This window comes from Neovison vison, chromosome 9 (assembly GCF_020171115.1).
Source record: "Neovison vison isolate M4711 chromosome 9, ASM_NN_V1, whole genome shotgun sequence".
Lineage (NCBI taxonomy): Eukaryota > Metazoa > Chordata > Mammalia > Carnivora > Mustelidae > Neogale > Neogale vison.
Window position 1 is genome coordinate 792,196 of NC_058099.1, and position 27,167 is coordinate 819,362.

The window sequence follows — 27,167 nt, forward strand, 5'->3', positions numbered from 1 at the left end:
CCTTGGCTGTTCTCGAATCTTCCCCCTGTCCCCTGCCCTTCTTCTCGGTCCCTGAAGGCGTCAACAAGCGACACAGAAATTTTTGTGACATTCCTTTAGACATCACCACTGCACAAACCGGGTCGGGGGCAGCGCGCGCCAGGCCCCTGGGCGGAGGGGCAGCGCGCGGCTGCGCACGGGCCGCACGGGGAAGGCACGCGCTCGGCACTGGAAGGGCTGGGCCTGTACAAGTCGGAGGGCAGGGCTGAGGACGGTCCCAAGCCAGCGCGTGTGGGGAGGCCTATCCTGGGCTACAGGCTGGAGGAGGCGAAGAGCTGGCTCGGCCCTCGCGGACACCGGAGGAAAGGGTCAGAGGCAACGGAGAACCCCAGCGCACCAGTGGGAGGCAGCTGCCTGCTGAGGGTCCGGGTCAGCCCTTGGGGAGGAGCAGGGCCAGCGGGATGGATGCGGGGCCGGCCGAGAAGAGGCGAGAAGGGTAAGAAAAGGAGAGGGGTGCAGCCGAGGCTGCCCAGAGCAGGCGCTGGAGGACGGGGTGACCCAGCCAGGTGGAGCCTTGCACCCCCACTGTGGCTCTGGTAGTGGCTGGGGAAGGTCGGGGCTTCAGTCTCTGCTCCAAGCCCCTCCGGGGCCAGGGTAGCCCGTCTCCCCCACTGCTTAGAGACCCCAGGGCCCCTGCCTCTGCCGGAGTGCCCTGTGGCCCTGCCCAGCCAGCTCAGCTCTGGCCTGTCCTCAGCCGCTCTGGTCCGAGCCTCGGTCCAGCAGGGGCTGCCCGCCAGGCAGCAGGGCGGACAGACAGACGGGAGGCCCAGGGTGGGCAGTCTTGGGCAGGCGGGCTTCCCTCAGGCCTTCCCGAGCAGCAGGACCCATCAGTGTCCTTGGCCGGGCTAACTGGGCAGGTGGGCGCCTCCGGGGGCCTCACACCACGGTGCTGACCGAGGGATCTGAGAGGTTGAGCGTGCCCGTGATATCAGTGGGATGGTACTGCTGCAAAATAGAAATACACAGACAAGGCAGCCCGTTAGCCCCCATGCCCGGGGGCTCGCGCAGGGCCGGGACGGGTGGGCCGGCCAGCCGGCCGACCGGCGGGCGGGCGGGCGCGGCCTGGGGGAGGCTGGGGGGCGCTCCTCCCCCTGACCCCGTCGTGCTCCGGGACTCTGCGTGGGCCGGGCCGCTGTCCCGTCCATCTGTCTGTCTGTCTGCGGGGGAGGGGGGCAGAGGAGGGCGGGCAGGGCGTCTCAGCTCTCCCTATGACGGGCACACATCTGCAGCTGGCCCTCCTCCCTCTCAATAGCGCGTCGCGGCAGCACTGTGTCTTTTTGGTTTTGCAAAGCGCCGCGTCCACCCCCGGTGCTCTATAAATAAGAACCAACAATCAATACCCGCTGGCCCCGCTGGCCGCCAGGGGCCCCAGCCCTGAGCGCCCAGTGCTGCCCTGGCCCAGACCGGCCACAGGACAGGGCCAGAGGATCGTAGCGGCCGGACCGACCCCACCCCTCCCAGCAGAGCCCCCCACCCAGGCCTCCCTCCAAGCAGGTGCCCAGCCTGAAACAGGATGGGAACTGGGTTGCCCTCCCCCGCCCAGCCCCTCCAGCTGGCAGCACCCCCAGTCACCCCGGCAGGCCAGGTCCAGCCCCACATGCCCCATGGTATCAGGGCCGGCCCGGGAGATGGTCCCTGGTGCCTGCAGAGGCTCGGGCAGAGTCTGCTGGGATTGTGTCCCCGGAAAGGCATCTCAAAGGTCTCGGAGTTGCACCTGGACCAGCTAAGGGGCATGAGGGTTTTCTTTGGGTCGGGGGATTGGGGAGAATATCAAGGATGCCCTCACAAAACAGCCTATGGCCTGTGTGACTTCTGTGCTCCTCTCTCGAAGTGCTATGAGGGTACCCTCTCCCCAGGCCTGCCCACCACCTCCCTTCTCTGGTCTTGGGTCTCTTCCTGAACCCCTTGGCAGGGCCCTGGCTCAGGCTCTGTCCACTTTCTCGGGCCTGTGAAGCCCCAGGCTGTGCTCCCAGCTCCCGGCCCCTCACTCTTCACCTGCCCTCCCAGTGCCAAGCCCCTCCTGGGAAGCAGAGCAGCCAGGCCTCACGGGCCCCTCGCGGGGCACCCTGCAGCCTCGCCCTGGCCTGGGATCATTCTGTGCCAAGCCCTGTCTGTGTCCTGGACATCTGCCCCCTTTCCAGTGCCCTGTGTGTGTGTGGCTGGGTGGGTGGGTGCGAATCCCGTTTCCACCTCGGAGCATAAGCCACTGCAGGACGGAGGCCAAGCCGGGCCCTGGACTGCAGGGAGGCCAAGGGCAGTGCTGTCGGGGCTGCCCCCTCCCCACCTTGGACCGGGGTGCCCCTAGCAAGTCTGGGTCCATTTTAAGGGCTTTATTCCAAGTGTGCACAGCTGGTGTGGTCACAAGCTGCCCAAGGTAGGAGGTCTCTTCTGATGCCCTGTGGGGAGGGGCTGGAGGGTCAGGAGCTTGTCTCCTGCCCGGGAGCCTCAGTGACTCCGGCTCTGCAGGCCAAGGCTCAGCCTGGGGTGGGCTCCACCCACTCTGGTGCCTCCCAGTCCCCGCCGGACGGTCCCCTGCGGCTGGGGGCCTGTTCCACTTCCAAGCCCCAGCCGTCCACCCAGATGGAGCCGGCCCGGCCCCCAGCCCCGGCCCACACAGAGACCACATGGAGGGGATGCAACAGGCATGGCTCTGGTGAGACACGTGAGACAGGTGTCTGGGTGGTGGGGCTGGCGGCTAGACAGATGGGCGGATGGGACAGCACAGCCACCCCTCCCTGGAGGTCGCAAGGGGGTAGAGGGCAGTGGGCTCCCCTGGGTGAGGCTGGAGAAACGGGTGTAACAGAGAGGTGGCGTGGCCTCCCGACAGGAGGGCTCTGGGCTCCCGGGGGCCCTGGGCTCAGAGGCCGGCTGGCTGACCAACGACATGACACAGCTTCAAGATGGCGCACGGCGTCATGGCAGACCAACGCAGAGACACATGGGGAAAGAGGACCCAGTGGGGGCCAGTGGGAGAAAGGACCCCGAAAGGTCTAGAGAGAGAGTGAAGACCTCATGTGCTGGGCAAATAGAGATGAAGGCAGAAGGGCCACAGCGGTCAGAGGTGGGGGTGGATGGGATGGTGAGGGACGGGCAGCGGGCACGCCTGATGCACGGGACACAGACACGGGGGCGGGGCGAGATCGGAGTCGGAGACGTGGGACCGGGCGTTCTTCCCCTTACCGTGTCTTTGGAGGACCTACGTCTCTTGAAGCTGGAAGCCAGGGTTGAGGTGATAGCCCTAAATGTGGCTTTCTTTTTAGGGTCGGGCTCTGCTCTACCACTCTTTCTATCCTAAAATGAATATGTATAAGTGATTAGACAGCTAAGGCTGGTGGCCACACCTGCCCTCGCCTGCTCCTCGGGGGCTGCTGCCCAGCCTGGCCGGCCACTCGGGCCCTCGCTCCTGCCTGCCTCCCTGTGCTGGACAGACGGACCAGCAGCCGAACACGTGCAGCCTCTGCTCCTGCCGGCTCTCGGGCCTGACCTCGCTTGTGCTGGGGCTGGGCTTCAGGGGCCGGGGAGCGGGGGCGGGGAGTCCCGTCTGGCTCTCTTCCTGGGAGGTCGGCCGGGCTCCCTGGCTCCTGGGTGACCCTGGATTACAGGTGTCCCAAGGAGGAGGGTCCCGCAAGCACTGGAGGAGTCGCCCCTTGGGTCCTGCCAGCCGTCCTGTCCCCTGAGGGGGACGCCAAGATTTAGGAAGGGGCTAGGGGGCCAAGGCAGGCGGCAAGATGAACTGGAGAGACAGATGGAGGCGGCTTCCGATCCTGGCCTGGGGTCTGTGGGCCAGGATGGCCCTTTGCCAGCTGGTGAGAGCCGTGACCAGGTCCCAAGAGCAAGAGTGGGCAGATGAGAGGTTTGGGGCTCCAGCAACCCATCCCCCCGTGGCCCTCCCTCTCTGAACATCAACTTCATCCCCGGACACAGGCTCTGGGGAGGTGCCCAGAGAAAGAGAAGAGATGAAGGAAGCCAGAACTGGGCTGTGTGGCATGAGCCCACAGGCCCGCACAGGTCCCAGTGCCTGCCCTATCCCGGAGGAGCTGGGGCTGCCCCACGGGCAACCTGTTTCCTGCTGGCAGCAAGTTCCCACAGACACGGCCTGGGCTGCTGGGCAGGGCCAGCTGCCCCGATTCAGGCTGGAGTCATGGAGCACAGAATACAGCAGGGCAGCAGGGAAGGGGGTCCCTGGCGGGTGCCGAGGAGAGGCATGGGGCGGCGAGGGCAGAATATGTCTTGGACTCACGTGCTACACCCAGGTGGGTCCCTGTCTTACCCTGCCTCAGTTTGCCTTCCTAGAATGGGTGCCGGCGGGCGACTCTGGAGACAGAGGGGCCAGGCGGAGGCTCGGCGCCGGGCTTTGCAGGGGGCCGCCACCTGCGGGTGGCCCCCCAGCAACGCTGCCCCGGGCTGTGGCTCCGGTCCTGCCCACACGGGCTCCGGGGAGCCTGAGCCAGTGCTCCGGCCTGTGGGAATGGAGGAGGGCCGGGGCCGGGCCGGGCCATGGGCACCAGGCCTCGGAGGGTGGCCTGTCCTACCTGCAGGTTCTTCCTCCACACGTTCACGGCTGCAAAGGCCAGCTGCATCTGCTTCCGGCGAGCGTCCTTGTGTCGCTTGTAGGCGATCTCAATGAAGATCAGAAAGATCCCAGCCACGATGCCCCCAGCCACCAGCATGAAGACCCCTGTGGGCCAGGAGCCAGCACCTCAGCCGTCGGCTGGCCGGTCTGTGGGCCCCTTGGAGAGCCCTGCCAGTGTCAGCAGGGGCGCCGAGGGAAATGGGGAGAGACCCACCTGCCATGTTCTCAAAGGTGAGGGTGGCAGGGGCATTGCTGCGAGAGTCACACTCCTGGTACCGCACCCACGTCTTATCCAGATCCTCCATGAAGCCATTCTCGTGGGACCTGGGAGGGGGCGTTCTGGAGTGGGCCGCGCACTGGGGCTGGGGCCTGGACCCCGGTGCGGGAGGCAGCGTCTGCGTGCTCCGGTGGTAGGGTCTGGCTCTGGGGAGGGTTAGCCTCCGGTGGGAGCCTCTTGGGGAAGGGGGAAGGGCAGTAGGCTGCGGGTAAGGCACTCACTTGAGGATGGACAGGGAGACGTTCTGCTTCCAGGGGCTGTCCTTGCGCATTCCAATGCCAAAGCCCGAGCGGAAGAACAGCTCGCCGGTCGTCACTAGGTCGCACTTCTGTGAGGCCTCGAACTCCAGCACCGCCGAGTCCCAGATGAAGGCATGAAGCTTGCTGTGGGTGGGGCTGGGGTCACAGGGGCCCCACACGATCGGGCTGCCCTCGCCTCTGCACCTTGCCTTCCTTCGTCCTGCCCACCTGGAAACCTCACCTCCATCTCCATCCTGTGCTTCCCATCCGGCCTGGACACTCCACTTCCCAGTAGGGTTGGATGCCCCTCCCCTGGCCCTCCCCCCTCTCTTGTCCTGCCCTCCCGCCCCCCTCATTTGTCCCACACATCCATCCCCCAGTTTGTGATGCCTGTCTGGCCTTGTTCCACCCGTCTGTCCCCCCAGCGTCCTGCCCATCCCCCCTCACTTGTCCCGCACGGCCTGGATGGCCTCCGCAGCGCTCTCATAGTTGTGTTTCTCCATGTGTCGGTACATGGTGCTCAGCTCCACCTGCCGCCGGAAGTAGATGTCCACCGAGCTCTGCTTCACCGTCGCATAGATGAACTTGTCGGAGGGGTTCCTCAGCTGCAGGGTTCGAGGGCAGGCTTCAGGGCTGCTCCTGGGGCCCAGCCAAGGCAGAGCTCCGCTGACCTCACGTTTCCCGCCCCCTGTGGGCCAGGCCTCACCCGTGGGTCGTTGATGCCCGTGATGCGCTCCTCCGGCCGGTCCAGCACCAGGAAGGCCGCCAGGTTGGCGGTGTAGGAGGCCACAATGATCATGGCGAAGCCGGCCCACACCATGCCCAGGATGCGCGCTGAGAAGCTTCGTGGGGCGCCTGCAGGCAGAGGACGGTCAGCTCCTGGCCGGCGGGAAGGGGCAGAGCCGGAGCCGGCCGGTGCATGGCCTCACCTTCCCCAATACCCGAGTTGAGCAGAACACCCCAGGAGAACCACATGGCCGAAGACAGGGTCAGCGCGTCTTCCTCCTCCTCTTCACTATTCACCTTGAACCGGCCAAAGGGGCTGCGGGGCACAGAGGGCAGGCGGGAGAGGGCGGCAGGGACAGCCCTGCCCCGCCCCCTCGCCCCGCTCCGCCCGCCCCCCCAGTTGGAGGTGTCCGGCCCCCGGGCCCCGCTCACCTGAAGCGGTCCAGCAGGTACAGCATCACGGCCACCACGTGCACCGACAGCCCCACCAGCAGCCACAGCGTGCTCTGGAACGGCTGCATGAACGAGTCCAGCGTGCTGCGGGGGATCTCCTGCAGGTGGACAGGCTGTCAGCGCCCCCCACCCCGCCCCGAGCTCACCTAGGACCTCCTCTCGCCCCGCGCCGCTCAGCCCCGCCGGGTCCTGCCCACCTTCTTCACCAGAATGGTCAGGCCCTGGTACTTGAAGGGCTTGGAGAACTCGATGTACTGTGCACGCTCGTTGTTGATGGTCAGCGGCGCCACGATCATGTCCGCCTGCCCGCTGAGCAGCTCGCCCATCATCCCATTCCACTCCTTCTTATTGCTGTTGTTCACCTGTGGGGCGATACCGCCGGTGGGCGCGCGGCCGCTATCAGCCCCGCTCCAGCGACCCGCACCCGCCCCAGCTCGGCTCTGGGGTCCACCCACTCCAGACCCCACCCCAGTCCGCGGGGCCCGCCCATCCCCGCCCCACCCCGTCCCCGGGCCCCGCCCATTCCCGCCCCACCCACGCCCGCAGGCCCCGTCCCCGCCCCACCCCGTCCCCGGGCCCCGCCCATTCCCGCCCCACCCACGCCCGCAGGCCCCGCCCACCCCCACCCCCGTCCGCGGTCCCCGCCCGTCCCCGCCCCACCCCGTCCCCGGGCCCCGCCCACCCCAGGCCCCGCCCACCCCAGGCCCCGTCCCTAGCCAGACTGCGTCCCCTCGGACCCGTCCTTGGGGCACCCAGCAGTCCACGCGTACCCGCTCTTGCGTGCCGAACTTGCCATCAGCCACCAGGTGCACCTCGTAGGTGAAGTTCATGGTCCGCGCCAGCTTGATGAGCAGGTCGATGCAGAAGCCGTAGCAGCACTGAGGCACAGTGTGGCGAGCTAGAGGGGCCAACAGAGGCCATCATCGCTGGGCTCCCGGTTCCTCCGCCCCGCGCCCGCGCCCGCGCCCGAGCCCCGCGCTCACGGCTGCCTGGCGACGTGTCGTTGGGCCCAGTGCAGATCACTTTCTTGACCGGGTCCCCATTGACCGTGAACTCCTCCTTGCATGTGCCGTCACTCAGCGTGGGCTTGACGTACACAAAAGGCTCCTGGTGGATCGTCACAATCTGGGGGGCGGTGGGGAGGGGAGAAGACCCAGCCTGGACCACTCACCCTAAGCTCCCAGATTGCCCTGGATGCCCTCCAAATCCCTGTCATCCCCCCACCTCCAGCCGCTGCCCCTCCTGCCCCTTGTCTTCCGTGGTCACCATCAGCGACACCTGCCTGCTGTCCCCGGGAGGGTCCCCAGACTACTCAGCGTTTAGAAGGCACATGGCCTCCTGAAACACTGTCCCCTCCTCTTGGCCCCTTGTCTTTGGGGTATTGGCTTAGGCATCAATCCCTCCATCAGACTGCTGGAATGCCCAGCCTGCCCAGCACCTTCTCTGATTTCTCAGAGATGAAAAACTCCCTGTCCCAACCCAGGGCACCCATTCTTCCCCCCACTGCCCACCATGAGGACAGGGGCCATGTGTGGCATCCATTCCGAGTCTGCACAGGACCCTGGGCTTTACAAGGGTCACCCTTGTCAGATCACCTGGTCTCTCCTGGCCCTCAGCCTCCACAGCGGAGGGAGGGAGGGAGAAGCAGCTTTGCTGCCTTCCTCTTCCCTCTGCGGTCACTGTGCTCTCTCCTGTAGCTTGTCTCAACCCAGGGCCCCCTTGAGGCTCATGCTGGGGTTCTCTCTTCCTGTCTTTCATGGGCCCAGACCCTGGAGGTGAGGACACAGGGGGCTGACGAAGGCCCCAGAGGACGTGATGTTGGAACTGGGCATATACAGTAGGCAGGGTCAGTTTGAGGGGGACGGTCTCGTGGCACAGGGGGGAGGGTGGGTCTGCAGGGATGGGCTGTTCCCAGTCTCGGCTGCAAGGGCAGCATTTGACATTCCCCTTCTGCGGATTGGGAGCACTGGGAGGAGCTTATTGCTTTTAAACTTTCATCCTGTTTTTCTTTAAAAAAATGTTTTTCTATCATAAAAGCAATACATGTTTGTGGTTTTAAAAAACTGGTGTGCGTAAAGCCATCTGCATCTGGCCGGCTGGACGGGCCCATCCGGCCATCTCTGGGCTCCTACTCTCAGACTTTGCAACACGGAGCATCCACCTGCTTTGGAGAAGACAACTCTGCCTGCCACGAAGGGGGGACGACCGTGAAGGAGGGATGAGGCCACAGGAGCAAGGAAGGGAAATCTTGAGGGGAAAGGCCAGCCCAGGAGGGGTTCCCAGATGCCCAGGGAGAGCCAAGGAGGGAACAGCCTGCTATGGGGAATGGTCAGGCAGTGGGGGACAGGGTCAAAAGGACAGTTCAACTGGGTCACAACGGGAGGCTGTGAAGCCTGGGGACCCAGGTGGCGAGGGCCACCCAGAAGAGTGATGAGGGGCACTGAAGTAGCATCTCAAGACCCAGGACTCAGGACGGAGAGTGCGGGAGCCAGAGTCCACTGAAGAGCCCCTGGGTGGCCTCTGTCCCCACCAGCGCCTCCCCAGGAGAGCCCGTCCCACAGGCCTCCCCAACTTAAGTGGAGAACCCGTGGGGCTCTCTCCTCCCTCTCCTCCCTGTTCCTCTGTGGTGCTGGGCGAGGGCTACCGCAGCCAGGTGCCTGCCATTCCCCACTTCCTTCAGTCACTGTCGCTGGCCTCACTGTCCCCTCCTCTGGGCCCAAGGAGCTGGCTGGAGAGTCGGGCTGTGGACACTGGCACGGAGTGGCAGACTGCCCACCTTCAGCCTGGTGGACATCTGGTACCCTCGGGGCTTCTCTGTCTCTCCACCTGGCCAGATGATCTTCCTGTCGTTGGGGATGACCTGGGGGTGGGAGTATGAGATGGAGGGTGGCCGCGCAGGGGTCTTGGCCCCAGGACCCTAAGGCCCCAGCCCCCACCCCCTCATGACCCCCACCTACGTGGGTGCCGTTGTAGACGCCCACTTGCACTAGCTTGCGGTTCTGCAGGTTCATGATGCTGTAGTTGGCGAACTTCCGGTCCCCGTCCTCGTTGAATTCCACTCGGCCGGTCACCCCGTCAGCATACTTGGAAGACATCAGCACTCTGCAGGGGGCGGCGTGGGCAGACTTATCAGCAAAGCTCCTCTCCCTGGCCTTGCGAGCCCGAGCCCCTTCTTCTGCCTCAATCCCAAGAAGAAAAGATGAGCAGGTGTCAGACCCTCATGCTGGGCATCTGGTGCACGGCATGCCCGGCTGTCAGCACCGATGGATAACACAGCTGTGGGCGCCCAGCGACTCGTGAGCGCCAGACCCTACTGGACGCTCCCGCCCAGCAGCCGCCCTTGCTTCTCCAATGAGGAGGAGGAAGCTCAGGTAGGAGCCAGTCGCCTGTTCACCAGCAAGTGGGGGAGGAAGGGGTGAGGTCCTGTCTTGTGTGTGTGCCACACGCCTCTGAGTCTGTGCACACATCACGTGCTGCAGAGACCTGCGGGGGCATGTATGCTCCTGTCGTGGGCCTCAGAACTGTGTGTGCAACTGAGTTGCTTGTGCTGCTCAGTGTTTGCAGCCGGTGGTGGTGGCGGCGGCGTCTGGTGATGGGCAGAGCGGCATAGTGTCCAGGATGCTGCGAGTTAATTCCTGCCCCCTGTGGCCATCCACGTGGGCATCTGGCCAACCCTGGCTCTCTACAGGCTTGGGTTCCATCCTGGGGGCCTCCTTCGTCTGATCTGCTGGGCCCCTGGAAGCCCCCTGTCCCCACCTGGAGCAGGAGCTTCCTCCCAAGGGTTGTCAGCCGGGGTGGGCCGCAGGTTTGGCCGCAGAGTTAAAAGGCGGGGCCAGGAGCAGTGGAGGCAGCCGACTGCACTGACCTCCGAGGCGTTCATGTCAGCGTGGGAAATGAGGCCGGCGGTTAGCACAGTGGAGGCGGGGGTGGGAGAGAGTTGGGGGAGAGGAGGGAAGTGAGGAAGACGACCGGGGCGCCTGGGGGGCTCAGTGGGTTGAGCCTCTGCCTTTGGCTCGGGTCATGATCTCAGGGTCCTAGGATCGAGTCCCGCATCGGGCTCTCTGCTCAGCGGGGAGCCTGCTTCCCCCTGCCTACTTGTGATCTCTCTCTGTCAAATAAATAAATAAAATCTTAAAAAAAAAAAAAAAAAAAAAAAAGGACTGCCCCCGTGGGGTGTGGGCAGCGGGACCACCTGCCCAAGAGAACTAGTACCGCCTCCGGAGAGGCCCCGCCCACCCCAGAAGAGGCCCCGCCCACCTCTTGAAGAGCGGCCCGGTCTTCCAGATGTTGGTGTTGCCCACGCAGCCGCGGGGCGGGTCGGTGATGTTCTCCTTCTCCAGCAGCTCGTGCACTGCCTGGGCCACCACGCCCACCGCGTCGCTAATGTGTGCGGACTCGTTCTTGCCATTGATGAGCTGCAGGCCGATGATGCCTGGGGCCGGTGTGGTGGGCTTAGAGTCCGTGGGGACGCCCTGCCCACCCGGACCCGGACCTGCCCACCCGGGCCGGAGAGGCCCCGCACTCACCGTCCGGGGCGTAGCGCAGAGCGTTCCCTGAGATCTCGCGCTCCCCCACCAGCCACACGTACCCGGAGCCCGTCATGTTCAGCATCGCGGCTGCGCGGTACACGGTGGCAGCATCGTCCTCGCTGTGGGGCAGAGCGGGGTGACGGGCCAGGACTCTAGCCTTTCCCCACCGGGCCTGGGGCTGCTCTCAGTTCGCACGTTCTCTTCTGGAGTCTGGGCGCCCCCCCCCCCAGCTCCTCCCCCAGCTATGCCCTTGCCTGGGCATAGGCACTGCAGAGGTGACAGGCCCAGCACCACCGCCACCTCCAGCCCTCCCTGCGTCCACTGATGGTGCAGAGGGACCGGTACCAGCCTGCATCGCCAGCCCACACCTGCGCCGGGAGACACGCCCCCCTCCCCCGCCCACAACAGCGGGAAGGGGAGGGGGGAGGGGGAGGGGGTGTGGGGCTCAGACCCCCAGAGTTTCCAGCCTCTCTTGCTGGCCTCCTGCCTTGGGGAGCAGGGTCAGGAGTCATTGCGGATTGCCCACCAGTCACCAGGTGCCAGGCCCTGCTCTGAGCACTTACAGACTCTCGTATTTAATTACCGTGACGTCCCCATGCAGCGGGATCAGTGCTCTCCCTGTGGGTCTGTGTGTGCACAGCCACCCCAGAGTCCATGCTCCTGCGCCCTCCTGGACAAGCTGTGCGCCCTCCGGCTCCCCCGCACATGCCGGACAAGGGGCCAGGCATGCTCCAGGTTCGTCAGATGGGGGTGGGACCCCGTGCCGGGAACTGCCCTCCCCCAGGGCAGCAAGAGCCATTTCCCCCGCTCAGGAGGCTGCCCAGAGCCAGGTGCCGGCAGGATGCAGGGCGGGGCCTGGCCTTGGAGGCAAATGTGATCCCGAGCTCTCGGGGTGTTCTTACAGGTGATTCCCTGTGCACCTGGTCCTCGTAGGATCTCGTCGGGACATCAGGACAAGCATCCTGGGTCTGGTGGAGCTATGGGGGCCCCTGGGGTTCCTGCCCCTGCTCCTACCCTCCCTTCTCTGCCAGTCTGGACCCAGCCCCAGATGGGCCTAGAACATAGCTGACGTTGGCTACTGCAGGGCCCAGAGGGGTTGGGCAGACCGTCTGAGTGTTGGGTTATTTTCACAATGACTGACCCTGGAAACTGAGGCAGCTCTAGACTCCCTAAGGGGTCTGCTCCCAATTTTCTCAAGGGTTAGCCAGCGAGGAAATGCAGACCTTCCATGCTCCCTCTACATGATGTGCTCCTGTCAGATGTAAGCCACAGAGAGGTGCCCCAGGCGGCACCACCCCCGTGACCAAGGGCAGCCTCCAGCCTGGAGGCCCAGCGAAGCCAGGGCTGTGTCTGCAGGGGCACAGGCAGCCCACTGGAGCTGGCAGAGAAGCCCGTCTGCGCGAGACCTTCAAGTCTGCGACATCTGGCTGAGCAGACTGGGCGCAAGCCTGGGCTCGTGTCTGTGTGAGTCGCAATCACTGGTAAAAAGTTGTAGGCAGGGCGCCTGGGTGGCTCAGTGGGTTAAGCCGCTGCCTTCAGCTCAGGTCATGATCTCAGGATCCTGGGATCGAGGCCCGCATCGGGCTCTCTGCTCAGCAGGGAGCCTGCTTCCTCCTCTCTCTCTGCCTGCCTCTCTGCCTGCTTGTGATCTCTCTCTGTCAAATAAATAAATAAAATCTTTAAAAAAAAAAAAAAAGTTGTAGGCAAAACCCTGATCATCCCATCAAACAGTCTGAGGGAAGCAATTGGTCCCAGAAAAGACAATCTCCGGAAGGTAAGAATGAACTTTGAGAGATGAACTCTCTCCCCTCCGTAGAAAATTGCTCAAAAATTAGGACTGGCTTGTGAGGTCTCTCCAGAATGTGCTCTCAACGGCCTCACGAAGGCGGAGCCAATGTGTCAGGGGAGCACCAGGGCCAAGGGGACCTGCGCATGCTGCTCGCTAGCCTCCCTGGCTCCTGGGGACCTGGGCATGCTGGGCAGCCCAGGGCCCTCTGTCACCTCTATTCCCAGGAGCCAGCTGTGAGGGGAGGGGTCCCTTCCAGTCTTAACATCCAGGGAGGGGCCTCATGCGGACGCAAGAGGGGCCTTGGCGGCTGTGTGGCTGGTGTGCGTGCTCGGCCTTGTTGACAGTGTCGGTACATGTGTGGGGCAGGTGTGTGCACGCAGTGTGGCGCGCATGTGGTGTGTGTATGTATGCATGACCACACACGTGCACCGTGCATGTACATATGCGTGTGGCATGTGCATGTGTGTAGAAGTGTGCACTGGTCTGTGTAAAAGTGTGTGTGGTGTATGCCGTGTTGTGCTCTATGTGCACGGATAGTGTGTGTGTGCATGTGTGTGAATATCTCAAGTGCATATATGTATGGTACAATGTGTACGTGTGTGTGGACGCTTGACATGTATTGTACATGGTGTGTACATAGTGTTTGCACGTGTGTGGGTGTGTACACAAGCAGTGTGTGTGTGAGTGTGCTGTGTGCCTCTAGGCACGTGCACGCAGGTTCATTTGGGCGTGTGTGCATGTGTGTCGTGTGCATGTGATACGTGTGTGCACGTGTGTCATGTTTGTGTGTGCACGCATGTGCATGTGATGTGTGTCGTGTTCATGTGTGTATGCATGTGAGGTATGTGCCGTGCGTGTGTGCCGTGTGCATGTGATGCGTGTGTACACACGTGTCATGTTTATGTGTGCATACGTGTGTGTGTGATGTGTGTGTCGTGTTCGTGTGTGTGCATGTGAGGTATGTGCTGTGTGCGTGTGATGCGTGTGTTGTGTGCGTGTGATGTGTGTACCATGTGCATGTGATGCATATGTGCACGTGTGTCATGTTTGTGTGTGCATGTGTGTGCATGTGATGCGTGTGCCATGTTCGTGTGTGTGCATGTGAGGTATGTGCTGTGTGTGTTGTGTGCATGTGATGTATGTGTCGTGTGCATGTGATGCGTGTGTGCACGCGTGTCATGTTTGTGTGTGCGTGTGATGTGTGTCGTGTTCGTCTGTGTGCGTGTGAGTTATGTGCTGTGTGCGTGTGATGCGTGTGTCATGTGCGTGTGATGTGTGTGTGCACGTGTGCCATGTTTGTGTGTGCATGTGTGTGCATGTGGTGTGTGTGTCGTGTTCGTGTGTATGTGCATGTGAGGTATGTGCCGTGCGTGTGTGCCATGTGCATGTGATGCGTGTGTGCAGTGTGCATTCGTGTATGTGGTGTGTGAGTCCGTGTGTGTGTTTCCGTGTGTGCAGCTGGCAGACAGGACCACGTGGCCTGCCCCAGACGGAGCTTTTCGCTGGACCCACCCCTGCCAAGGCTGTCCTTGAGCCTGGGGGCTGGCGACACACGGCAGGCCCCTCCCCGCCCACACTCGGGGGCTTGGCAGTGAGGCATGGGACACTACAGAGCAAGGAAAACAGCCGAGAAAGTGGCCAGCCCTCTGCTGGGACCTGGGCGCAGCGGGGAGTCTGCAGATCGCTGTTGCCCGTGGCTTTCCGGCCGTATCCTGGTGGCCGCTCCGCTGATAAGGGGAGGGCTGAGTGGGTCTAGTTCAACGTGACCTCACCCTTCGTACAAGCGCCCAATGGCTGGACATCGATGTTTTGGCAGGAGTTCCTCGGGTCACTCTGTCTTGGTTGAAGGGGCCTGCTGGTAGTCAGCTGACTGTCCGTTTGCCCATCTGTCTGTCTGCTGGTCCGCTCACCCGCCCATCCTTTGATCCCCTGAACCTCTCTCAAGCCCCATGATGAATGAGGGGGTAGAAGCCAATTGGGAGATCAAACGGGAAGATCTGCTGGGGCTCTCCCTGTAGGCTCCTTCTGGGCAGGGCTTGCCCTGGGAGGATGGGGCAGCCCCCTGACCTTGCCTGGGCCTGTCCCTACACCTTTCTCCCGGAGTCCTCCCCTCAGTGCCCAGGGTTGGGTGGTTGGCAGGAGCCCAGGTCAGCCAGAGGCAGACGGGATGAGCCCCCAGCTGCGGTAAGCACGGAGCTCGCCGCCGTCCAGCCCACGGAGCCTTCGTTGCCCGGCCCCCACCCCAGCACCAGGAGGCGGGGCACCGGGCTCTGTGTCGGGGTTTGTTGACTGAATGTCCGCACGGACACCTGCGGCAACTCAGAGGACTGCTTCCTCCTTGTGGCCTGGCGGACAGCGGCATTTGGGGAACACTCCTCTGGACCAGGTGACCCCATTTCTCTCTCCACTCTGTTGGGAGTCTAGTGGCACTTCTGGGAAAGGGCAGACTGTGGTGTGTCCCTGTAGGCCCTCCTGGCTCTTCCTTTTTCTAGTCCAGGGGCATGGATGTCCCCTTCCCAGGGGGAACTTAGCCATTTACAGATAGAGAGACTTTTGCTGGGGTCTCATTTCCGAGGTCAACCTGGGGGTCAGGTCCTGGCTGGCTGCAGCCTGGTTTCCACAGGTCCCTAACCAGTTCCCTTTTCCTACTGCCCACTCCAGCCGCTCCAATCCTTCCGTCCTAGGACTCTGCTCTCTCCCTGCTGTGGCCTTCTCCCCTGGGTTCACCTGCACACCCACATGTCCCTTCCCCGGCGTTTGTCTCTGAGCCCAGCTGGGTCATCTCTCTCCCTTTGGACCATGTTTGCGTTCGGAGAGCAGGGACTCGTCCGTCTCCCATCTCAGAGCAAGCAGCAGCAGGTGACCGGAAGGAGGACGGGCGGACACGTGGAGGGCATTGCATCCACGGGGTCTCCAGGTGTCTGTGGGGGGAGGGGCGTGGGGCGGCTCTCCTCGGCCGTGGCACTCGGGAAGCTGAAACTCAGCATCAGCCCCATAGTGCCCCTGGCCAGGGCCGGGCCTGGGTGAAGTAGGGGGCGGGGCCCAGCCTCACCTGGCGGAGAGGATGATGACCCGGGCCTCCAGCTCCCGTGCCTCCATCAGCAGGGCCGTCACGTTCTTGGTCCCCGGGTCGAACTGCAGCACCTTCTCCGCCTGCGGTGTGAGCGGGAGTGTTAGCAGGCGGCCGGGGCAGGGCCCAGGGCCTCAGGGGCGAGAGGCGGCTGTGGCCGCTAGGAGCCCAGAGACAGCTTAGCTAGGGCCACCGCGGCCCGCACCTGTCACCTGCACTGTGCACCTGCCTGCCCGGCTCCGGCCTGGCCCGGCCTGGCCTCGCGTGCCGTCCTTCTTCGGCCCGCTTGCTCTCCTGCTCTCACTGCAGCTCTCTCCTGTCCTCACTGTGCACTGAGCATGCAAGCGGAGGTGGGCCAGACTCAGAGGACGCGTGCAGCGGACAGGAAACAGAAAAGAGTTTTGGAATGCAACCGGGAGCAGAGATAGGGCCGACTTTTCCAAAACCACGGGAGGTCCTCTCGGGCCGACCCTGCAGGCCCCTGCGGGAGCAGCTGGACCGACAGGGGCAGGCGGGTGGCTGGGTGGGCGGGTGCCCTCCTGGGTTCCTGGAGGAAGCCCTGGGGGTCCCGGAGATTCGCATGCACTTCCCGGAGAGCGGCTCCTCCTGCGGCCGGCCGTGCCTGCTTCTCGGGGCAGGCCCGGGCGGAGGCCGCGGTGGGCGGGCCGCGGGCACCCAGGCGGCCTGCTCCTGCCCTGTCCTGCCTGCGGCTGCCTGCCTCACGACCTCACTCTCCTCAAGGCTCAGGCCCGCGGCGTGGCGCGGCGCAGACGGGCCGACAGCGGCCCCGTGGCCGAGGCGCTGGAGGCCAGGGCTCCCTAGTCGGTGGGTGGCGTGCACGTCCATGCATATATACCTTGGGTCCGCGCTTGTTGTCATAGGACAGTTGGTCGAGGTTTTCATAGTTCCTTTTTTTACTCTGATGAATAATGTGCACAGAGAAAATATGCAGACACAGAAGAAGATTATAAACGGTTGAAAATGACGGCGCTAAAGCAACCACACCACCTCCTCGGCGCGTGTGCAGACGGGCACGTACCTGGAGCTCGCAAACACCGCGGCCCGGGCAGGGCTGGGGGCCGGGGCACTGGGGACGGGGGGCCGGGCCGCTGGGGCTCCCAGCTGCGGAGCTGTGCTCTCAGAAAAGGTCACACTTGGGAGGAAGGGCACCCTGTCTGTCCCAATACCAACGAGTCCGTCTGGGGCCCCACGTGCCGCCCCCCGCCCAGCCCCTGCCATGCACCTGCCCTGCAGTCCCAGCAGTACGAGGCCCGCCCCGGGCAGTCCTGCATGGGGGTGAGCAGTGCCTCCCTCACGCCCTGTCCCCTTGGTCCCTCCCCTCTTGGCCTCCTCGCCTTTGTCTCCCCTAGAGGCCCAGGTGCCTGTTCTCACTGACGGGCATGTGTACACTTGTCGGCCCACGTGTGCACAGGAGAGCGAGTGTGACAGGGTTGTGTGTGTGCACCTGTGCACACAGGGTGGTGTGCATCTGTGGGCGTCTGTGTGAAAGTCTACACAAGGTTTTTGGTGGGGAGATGAGGGCCAGTGCCATCTGCACACTCGTGTGTGTGTGCGTGTGTGGGCAGGCACATGTGTCATCATGTGTGCGGGCACGTGTGTGGGTGTGTGCAAGCATGTGTGTGGAGACATGTGTGAGAGCACGTGTGTAGGCACATGTGTGCATTGAAGACACGTGTGCAAGCATGTGTGTGGGCACGTGTGTAGGCATGTGTGTGCATGCGTGTGTAGGTGCACATGTACATGGGGATACAGGTGTGCGAGCACGTGTGCAGGCACATGTATGTGTGTGTGTGTGCATGTGTACCCGGGGCATGGGTGGGCCCATGTGTGAGTTGGTGGCTGAGTGTGTCCATGGGCTCCAGGCCCATGGGCTCGTCCAGGTGCAGTCTCTGGCTGGGGAGGGTGTGAAGTGGGAAGGTCGTCTTGGGAATAGCACATCCCTGCAAGCGTGAGTGCACATGGGTGGGGGAGCACGGACATGGCTGGTAAGCGTGTGAGTGAGCGTGTGCAGCCGCCGGTGGGCCCGCCAGGAGGGGGCTCGGCCTGCCAGGCACTGGGAGATGCTGTCTTGGGAGGCGTGGGGGCCCTTGGCACTGGTAGTCAGCCCTCCCTCTTAAACTCAGACAATCTCCGCCCGTGGGGCCCTCCCAGGACCCTCTGAGTCTGCCCTCTGGCTTCACCCACCCCAGTCGGTGCCCTCGACTCCCTTCAGGAGCCTATGGGGGCCTGGGGTGGGCACTAAGTTGGTTGAAGCCAGCTCTGACTTCAGGGACAGAACATGCTCCCCGCCAGCCCCTCAGTCTGGCCTCCCCGCCCGCCGCAGCCTAGGCCTTTCCCCGCCCCCGCCGCTCTTCCCCGTCCTAACTGAGGGCCTTGGCCCTGGGGTTGAGGGCTCAGGGCTCCGGCCTACGTGAAGGCGGGACCCTGGGCCTCCTCAAGCTGGCCATGGGGGCGGGCACGGAAGGGGCCGGGGGTCACCTGGACCCCCCCCATAAATTGCCCCTCTGCTCCCTCTGCGCTCCCCCGGAGTGGGGGCCGGGCTGGGGCTGTTGCTGAGTGTATCCAGAGCCGGGAGGGAGCCCAGCCTCACGGGGGGAGTGGGGGGCGACAGCCTCGGGGCTCAGTCGGGGGAGTGGGAGGCCTGAAGGGGGCAGAGCCCAGGCCGAGGGGAGGGGCGGCAGGTGTCCGTGGATGAGCTCTGGTGAGGACAATGGGCGGCTGAGTGGGGAGGGTAGCCGGGGAGCGGAGGTCGTGGAGTGCGGGGAGGGAGAGTACGGGCTCCTTTGGGGGAGGGGCACGACGCACGATAGCCGCGGCCCTAAGGCCAATGGGGCTGGGGGGGCGGGGGAAAGGGGAGAGGGGCGGGTAGGGGGCGGGGCCACATGGGGCGGCGCCGGGGTGGGGGGCTGCGTGGGGGATGGGGGGCGGACGTGGGCTGGGCGGGAGCCGGGGCGGGGCCGGGGGCGGGGGCGGGGCCGGGGTGGGGGGCGGGCCCCGCAGCCCCGTGCGGAGGGGTGCGGCGGCGGGCGGGGTGGGGTGTTTGCGGAGCTCCAGGTGGTCCTGCCCTCGCCCCGCAGGGACTGACACGAAGGAGATTCGGACTAATGGCAAAGCGAGTGAAATGAGCCGAGAACAGGCCGGGGCGGGCGCTCGCCAGACGTGGTGGTGCTGACCATGCACGATGGAAAGAGAGGGTGTCACACACGGGCCACAGACACAGGCCGGCGGCTCCTGCTCCTGCCGCCGCGGCGCCTCGGCGGCTCCTGCTGCGCCGCCCGCCCGCCGCCCGGGCTCACCTTGGACTCGCGCTCCTCCAGCAGCGTCTCCAGGCGCTTCTGCGCGGCCCTGCCCTCGTGGTCGTCGCTGACCAGGAGGATGACGTGGTTCCAGCTGTACACGCGCATCATCTCGAACCACACGCTGGACTGGTGGGAGTAGGGCGGCACGGTGCGGAGGAAGCTCAGGTGGATGCTCTGCGGGGACAGGGGCGAGGCTGAGGGGCTCTGCGGGCCGGGGGCGCGCGGGGGGGGGCGCTCTCCCCACGGAGCAGACCCCACACCCAGGGGACCCTGCCTCCTCCTAGCTCTACCCTCACGGCACCCTGGACACCCGTCGGAGTCAGGGACCCCGGCCCCACTGCTGCCTCCCCCCACGCCCTCCGGTCTGAGAAAGGGCAGCTCCTCGTCTGCCCCGCGGCTCCGGACAGACATGAGGTCCCCGGGACTGTGCCCGGGATGACGTCCCCTGCTCCCTGGCGGCCTCCCCCTCTCAGAGATGCCCACTGGGGCTTCATGGGGCTCCTTCCCAAATCCGCAGAACGTACTGTTTGCCAGAAGTCTTGATTTGGGGCCAACTACTTCTTGTCCGCAAGTCCAGAGGTGGCTGTCTGCTGACCCTGCCCTACTCTATGTCCCTGTAACGGCCAGCACAGGGCACGGCGGGACAGGAGCGCGCTGCAGCTCTGCCCTCCTCGGTCTGGCTCCTCCATGTCTACCCAGGAAACGCGAGTCCCAGGCTGATCATTTTCCCACCTGCTCCCTTTGTGGCCTTGGGCAGTGCCTTGGAACCTGAGCACAAGAAGGCCCCTTTGCCTCCAGCCCTCACCCACTCGTCAGTGTGGCAGCAAGGGGGTTGTAGTCGGGCTGCTGAGCTGGCTCTGACCCAGGCCTTCACGGCCTGTGTGCTGGGCGCAGACTGGCAGTGGATTGGGACCATGAGTGGGGCCAGGGCGGACTTGTGAGGTTAGGTCATTAGGTTTGATCTCACGCTGGACCAGGGACTTGGACCGCGATCTGAATCTGGGCTACGGTTCTGCCCTGGCACAGGGCGCCTCCTCCCAGCCGCTTTCCTGGGCAGAGCATAGTTCCTTCCTCTTGCATATGAGGGGTCTGGTGCCAGAGAACTAAGGACGTTGGAGGGCACAGGACAGGATCCCACTTGTCTGCAGCCGAAGGCTAAGTGCACTGGAACAGTCTGGATGCCTCAGCTACATGCTGGGTCTTCCAGAGCCTCAGGAAGGGGCTGCTGCTCCAGCCTCCAACCGGCCTCTTCCCCTGGGGGCCTCCTGGAGAAACTCTGGCTCTGGCCTCACTTTCCCTTGCCTCTGGACTGACCCATCCTTGACCTCCCCAGACCTCCCTGGCCCCGGCTGGGATGACCTCCATGCCTTAGGAAGCTTTATCTAGAACTGTGAGCTCCTGGAGAGGATGGGAGACCGGGAAGCCCCCGGCACGTGGCGCCTTGTCTCATCCTTCCTGATCTGTCTGCAGGGAGCCCAAGGTCTGGAGGAGGCTGTGGGGCCCTTCTAGCCTCTTGGTGGCTCTTGGCTTCCCCAGCTCTTGTGCCCAGATCATGGGCAGATGCTGTGGGAGAGCTGTGTGACTTAGAGCGAGTTCCCCGCCTCTATGGGATACCAACTCGGTGAACTCGACTCTTCCAGCTGCTGCTCCAGGGCTGGACGGCTCCAGCCAGACCCCCATTCCCCCAGGGGACCACAAGTGTCCTATATGCTGCTGAGTGGTGACGCTGGCCGCCCCGGGACCTGCAGACCCCAGACTAGCCTCTCCTGCCACGAGCGGCATCCTCTGTCACCTGCACCCATGTGGACATCTCTTCCACATGTGCCTTGCAGCGGGAAGGGCTGGGACCCACAACCTCATGGCTCTGTGGTGCAGCCCTGCCAGGCTTTTCCTCCAGCTCTCCAAAATCCACCCGTCTGTCCCTTCTCCCAGCCTGCGGGGACCTCTGCTGCTTCCGAGGGCTCGTTATCGGTGCCTGTAACCTGCCAAAGTGAGTGTGTGTCCGTGTGTGGGCGTGAGTGTAAGTGCATGACTGTGCTGATGAGTGTGTGTGTGGGGAGAACACGAGTATGGGAGGGTGAACACATTAGTGTCACTGTAGGGTGTGTGTGCGTGTGTGAGCGTGTGTAACAGCACCCGAGCGTTCCCGGGAGTGTGTGTGTGTGTGTGTGTGTGTGTGTGTGTGCACGCGGGCCTAGTGTGGCGGTAGGGGTGTGTTTGTAGCTGTGCGTCTGTGGGAGTCCAAGTTCTCCTGCTAGGAGAACGCGCATCAGTGTGTGTGTGTCTTCGGCTCCGTGTGTGCGTGTGAGTGTGTGAATATGCGTGAGTGCGTGAGCTCTCATCTCATCCTGCTGCTCCTCGAGCCCAGAGCCCGCGGTCTGAGCACGTTCGTGCCTCCACCCTGCCCCCCTCCCCAGGGCAGCTGCCAGTGGCCCTGGGCGGCAGCACTCAGCCACTGGGTCTGAACACAGGAACAGAGCCAGCTGGGTCCCCATTGAGTGGTCAGGCTTACCTTGTCTGAGTAGATGGACATACGGGTGGTCAGCCCCAGGACGGGGATGCGGTAGAAGCCGGCTGTGTAGGAGACGGGGGTGGGAGTGAAGTGGTCGTTGGGGGTAGGTGGGTGGCTAACTAGGATGGCGTAGACCTGTGGACACAGGGGACAGGGTCAGCTCGAGGTGGGGGTGAAGTTGGGAGGGGCACCGCCCTGGAGCTGGCTGCCCAGGAGCAGTGGAGGCTGAACTCAGCAGGCCAGGCTGGGGAAGTCCAGGGGCCTCGTGTGCGCGTACGTGCTGCCCAAGGGGCACGTGCCCCCGGCAAGGGGACAAGACCCTGTAACCACCCTCAGAGAGGAGGACAACTGACGGCTGAGGCAGAGGCAGAGCAAGACTCCGGGGAGCAGACAGGACACACAAGGGAATGATGGATCTCCCCGGGGGGGAGGGGGGGCCTGCCTTCACCCCCTTTCACTGGAGGGACTGCCTTGGGGTATGTATGCAGACCTTGAGAGGAAGGACAAAGATTGTTCTTGGGATGTCCCTAGAGCCGCACATCGCCCCGTGGGGTGGCCGGAGTGGTTGGTCCTGCCGCATGCTGACCAGCTCACCATGCCACGCACTGTCCCTCCTCTTGGGTGCAGAGGCCAGGGCTCCCGAAATGGAGAGCTGCCCCAGAACGTCTCCATCTAATACTGCAGACTGCGCTCTGTCAGGAGAAGCCGGGCGAGGAGCCACGGAGCCCTCGGTCCTTTTGCAGGTTCTTCCGGGGCCCGGCTGAGCTCAGCCTGGTTTGAACAAGACCCAGTCCTGACTTTGAGCACTGACTACATCCTCAAGGAAGGGAAGGGAGTTGCCAGGGTGGGGGTTGCAGCCTGGCCTTCCTGCCCAGGCCACGGCCGGCTCCTGCGGACAGGTTTAAAGCCAGTGGCTCAGTCCTCCAAGGCAGGGGAAGGGGGGTGGCGTGGAGCTGAGGGCTTGGCAATTTTCTGCCAGCTTCACATTAGAAGGACCCGTGTCTGTCCCAACTCCGCCTTCCCGTTGCAGCCCCAGGGCCTACCTCTCCCTATACTGCCACACTAGCAGAGCCCTTGCCCTTCGGCTGTGCTCACGGACGGGCAGCTGCTGCCCTCACCTTTGCTCCTGGCACTGGCTGTTCTCCGAGGGAACAATGCTCACAGTCAGTGTGACTGGGAGAGGGAGGAGGGGTCCCCAGGAAGGGCTCTACCTGGATTCTCTAACTCCACTTCTTCACGTCTCTCCCTCATTCCAGATGGGACACGTGACTTAAGCTGCTGGCCACAAAGGCTTCCCCCAGTCCTATCTCGACTGCTCAGGGCTGGGAGCAGGGAGGTGGCTTGCGAGGTGGGGAGGGGTAGATCCCTGAGAAAGCTCAGCCCCTAGCCTCTGCAGCGGGAGCTGTCTGGACTGGCTCTTCCTCCCCGGGCCCTCACCTCCAGTCTGCCCCCAAAAGTGCCTGGTCTGTGCGTGAGTGTCTGCCCAGGCAGGTGTTCACAGGTGTGTGCTGGACTACACGTGTGTGTAAACGTGCACCCAGCCTGTCCGTGTGTGTGTGCGTATGTGTGCATGATGGCGCCCGTATGTGAGCACGTGCACCTGGGTGTGCTGAGCACTGTGTGGTTTCCGTGGGCGCCGTGGGTTTCTGTGGGTGCCGTGGGTGTCGTGGGTGTCCGTGGGTGCCGTGGGTGTCCGTGGGTGTCCGTGGGTGTCCGTGGGTGTTCATGGGTGTTGGTGGGTGTCTGTGGGTGTGCCTGTGTGTTGGGCAGGTGGGCGTGAGTGAGCATGTGCAGTCAACTGTGATGCCAAGGTACGTGAGTGTGTGCTAGGGCAAGTCTAGGCGTCTGTGTGCACGAGCACAGGCGTGAATGCGTGCACATGTGAGTGTGCCTGCCCGCCGATGCCCACAGATGTGGGGTGCATTCGGCCCAGCGTCAGCCCGGCGCTTACATAAAGGCTGCATTGCAGTGCTCCCATGGATTCACTGGGATTCAGCAGGCAGCACGGCACAGGGGCGGACAGCTCCGAGGCAAAATCCTCGGAGTCATGTCCTCCCCCGCATCGCTGGCTGTCAGCGGCTCTCACGCTGTGCCCTGACGCCTCCCACAAGCACAGTCCCCACTCCCACCCTCCAGAACACCCTGCCTCAACACCTGGGCCATTTCCCATCTCAGTCAAACCCATGGGTGGGGGAAGGAGAGAGAGGAAGGGAAGGTCTAGAAGCATGGAGACAAAGATGGCCCCAGGCCCCATCCTGCTTAAAGACGTGCGCACAGTGCGTGCTTGTGGCTGTGAGCACTTCTGCCCATAAGCCCAGGACACCCACCCCTCACGGACACAGTGATGAAACAAACCACGAATTTCTTGCCTCACGTCTGCACACAGGGCTCGACCTGGAGTCCTGGAGCCCTGGAACCTTGTGAAGACTGACCAGCGTAGCAGGTGACCAGTGGGAGGGGGGGCGGGGAGCAAGATGGGGGCCTGGTGTTTGGCTGCTGGCGAGACCAGCCCTTTCCAGCAGGAGCCAGCTGGCATAGGGGTCCTCTCCTAAGAGGGCTAGGAAAGGGTGGGATGAAACTGGGACAGTGGGAGGGACGGAGTGGGGAGGAGGGAGGAAGGTGGGAAGGCGTGGGGGGAGGGGTAAGAGCTGCGCATAGCGGCATTGAGGGGGAGCCCTGGTGGGGGGTGGTGGGCACCTGGCTGGAGATGAGGTCCTCGCACACCGACAGGGCCATCTGGATGGCGTTGGGCTTGTGGGTGACAGAGGTGGCATTGAGTTGGATCTTCCAGGAGCCATGCCGCTTGTTGGCCTGGTTCACGGCCTCACGGAACATCTGCTCGTGCTTCCGCGTGCTCAGCACAGCTCCAATGTTGACGATCTTGGGGTCGCAGGCGGCACGGGCAAAGGAGCAGGAGAAGAGCAGGGCGAGTGTCAGCAGTCGCATGGTGCACATGGGCTCCGGGGAGGGCCCTAGCTCTGGGCAGCGCGGACACGGGGCCCTCGGCGCATCCCCAGCGGGGTGTCCCGGCCGTCCTGCGCGCGCCCGGTCCCGCGGGCTGGGGACGACGCCACGTCTTCCCGCGGAGCCGCAGTGCCCCGGGGTCTGCGGGAGGGAAGAGGGCCCCCGAGCCGACGGCCGCGGAGGGTCCCGGCTGGCGCTGTCCGCGGTGCTGAAGCGGGTCCCGGCGCTGCTCTAGGCGCCCGGCGCGGACAGGACGCCGCAGCCGGCGGCTCCTCCGTGGGCTTCGCTGGTCCTGGTCCTGGTCCCGGCGCTGCGGCGACCGCGGCGGCTGCGGAGCCGCGAGCGGGGCCGGCGTCTCCTGCTCCGCCCGCCGCCCCCGCTTCCCAATACGGAGGGGCGCCTCCCGCGCCAGAGTGTGCGCCTGCGTTGGTGCGAGCATTTATGAGAGCGCGGGGGGGGGGTGCTGGGCGCGAGCGTGCGTGTGCGCGGAGGTGTGTTTGGAGGGGTCGCTGGACCGTGGGCCGCAGGGAGATGAGTTCACAGAGGTTCGTGGGGTTCGTGTCACTGCAGCTGCCTGGCATGTCTTTTAACATGACCAAATGTGTCCTGGCAGTTTGTGTGTGTGTGTGTGCACACGCGTGTGCACGAGTCTTCACGCATAGTCAACGATATTTCGGGGCCTGATTCTGCTGGCCGGAGACCTGGGGGTGTGGAGAGGCCCTAAGCCATGCCTCTGGGGGAGGCACCATCAGACTCCCCTCTCCAAAAGGCTCAAAAATGGGGGAGAAACCCCATCTGCCTGGCCATGGGATTTGGACCCTCCCCCACAGAGGGTTGAGAAAAATAGAAAGGGTGACAGTGGCTGCCTCCCACGTTGACCTGGATCTTCCAGGAGAGTCTGGGGGTCTGGACGCAAATCCGTTAAGGAGAAGCCAAGGCCAGAGGGAGTTGTGTTTGTAGTGGATACGACCAAGGTTAGACATCAGAAAGCGCTTGTTCTAGTGAGGTGTGTGCCAGGGTAGATGTCCCATACCCCTGCTTCTACTCTTTCCCCACCCCCCCTCCTCATTCATTCCCAGCCCCCACTCCTCTTGCCCCTTTCCAGAACCTCCCTCGTCGCTCTCACCCTCAGGATCCTAATTCTTTGTCCCTACACCCCCGGAGAGTGCTTCACTTCCCTAACTCAAAGGATGGCTGAAGCTCCGCCCCTGCCAGTGACATCACTGTTTCCAATAGCAACTGAGGATTCTGCAAACCCAACTGCAAAAGGCCCCGGTAAGGATAAAGCAGGGCCATCCCCACACCTAAGTGATGTTCTGAGCAGTAGAGAGGGGAGACGCCCTTCCCTGCCTCCCTGTGGTTCTCACCAGCAGGCTGACGCCCCCCTTCCCCAAGTCAAACACAGACACCCAGGGACATCCCTGGTTCTGAGAGGCAGGGGCTTGGCTCTTGGAATGCTCCTTTTCTCAACCCCTTCTCTCTCAATGTGAGGGAATCATTGCTGCGTGGTTAACCGATCCACAGCCTGTCATGGCCCCCCACCCCACTCCAGGACTGAGGTCCACCGTGGAAGCAGCACCAATCTTAGACACGCTTACTCCCCCGTGGGCTCACAGAAGGATCTGTTGGTGGGTGCTTGGGAGCCCAGAGCCAGCCTCACTCCACAGGGTCTGTGTCTGGTCTCCAAACTTCTGTGGCCTGTGGCCTGTGTCCGGTCAGAGCTTGGAGGCTGTGTGGGTGAATGAGGGCTGGCCGCCAGCTCCGTGTGGCCCAGACAGCTCCAGAACACTTTGGAAGGAAAGAATTCAGCAGGGGCTGCAGCCCGAAAGCCTGGCCCCTCCCATCCCCCTCCATTTGCCATTTGGGTGCTGCAGCAGCTCCTGCAAGCCCTGGAGAGGCGGTTTCTAAATATGCAGAGCTTTCACAGGCTGGGAGCTTCAGGCCGGCTATGGCGGAGGCAGTTACACCCAGGAAATCATCAAAGCCTGCAAACCAGCGCTTTTTCTGAGGGTGAGTTAGCCAGCACAGCACCACCTCCCCTAGGTGGCCGATGCCCTTGCTTTTGTCCTGAGCCCCAGGTGCACCTTCCAAGCATTCAGGGATGGTGGGGGGAGGCTGTGACTCCCCGCCAGACCTCGGCCCCCTCCCCTGAGTGTGTCTGTCCTGGGACCTGCCCTCCATTTTACTCTGTGGCCTTCTCCCAAGGGAGGGGTGCAGCCATAGAGGGCCTGGGCCTTGCTGTGCCCCAATATGACAGATGAACCTGCCTGGACTTGGACCCCTCTGAATCCACTTTAGCCAATTCTGTCGGGAGGACTCAGGGGCCTGGGGCGGTGCCACTGGCTTGGGTGGAGTGAGAGGCCCGGGTGTCCTCCAGGCCTTCCCCTGGGGAGGTGCTCCTGTGGAGGGAGCTGCACCCCACTGCCAACCCCCCAACCATGCTCCAGAAGGCACTGTCAGTCACAGGCCTCAGTCGATCGGCAGGCTGGCCGAGGGCTTGTCACAAAACCCGAGCAGACCACTCAAGGTTCTTGCCTGGGATTCCGGCTGGATCGGAAGCTGGATCTCCGTCGTCTCTGCAGATGCTGCTCTGAGAACTGGGGTCAAGAGCCACTTGTGGACACATTCTGCCAAGCGGCGACCCGCCCGAGAGGAGGACGATGACGCCAAGGGGGT

The 27,167-nt window shown here is 63.7% G+C and overlaps 1 protein-coding gene and 1 long non-coding RNA gene across 9 annotated transcripts; one reads left to right on the forward strand and one right to left on the reverse strand.

The window, feature by feature from the left end:
* Positions 1-79: 79 nt before the first annotated feature.
* Positions 80-24,565, reverse strand: GRIN1 (glutamate ionotropic receptor NMDA type subunit 1). Of its 8 annotated transcripts, none has more exons than XM_044264445.1 (21): positions 24,225-24,565; positions 21,528-21,662; positions 19,013-19,189; positions 16,552-16,614; positions 15,678-15,778; positions 10,834-10,955; positions 10,565-10,739; positions 9,265-9,409; positions 9,084-9,167; positions 7,291-7,432; positions 7,078-7,205; positions 6,505-6,669; positions 6,287-6,405; positions 6,058-6,170; positions 5,835-5,983; positions 5,576-5,733; positions 5,111-5,272; positions 4,827-4,936; positions 4,572-4,717; positions 3,220-3,330; positions 80-984 (listed from the first exon to the last, which is right to left on the reverse strand). In XM_044264445.1, the coding sequence occupies exons 1-21, from the start codon at positions 24,480-24,482 to the stop codon at positions 916-918; spliced, it is 2,832 nt and encodes a 943-aa protein (XP_044120380.1). In that variant the 5' UTR covers positions 24,483-24,565; the 3' UTR covers positions 80-915. The 8 variants fall into 8 exon arrangements, with proteins under 8 accessions (XP_044120380.1, XP_044120382.1, XP_044120384.1 ...); XM_044264444.1 differs by lacking the exon at positions 80-984 and adding an exon at positions 1,097-1,352; XM_044264447.1 differs by lacking the exon at positions 16,552-16,614.
* Positions 23,245-26,463, forward strand: LOC122917069. Its single transcript, XR_006386348.1, has 3 exons — positions 23,245-23,970; positions 25,597-25,766; positions 26,419-26,463. It is a non-coding gene; the product is annotated as an uncharacterized LOC122917069 (long non-coding RNA).
* Positions 26,464-27,167: the final 704 nt, after the last annotated feature.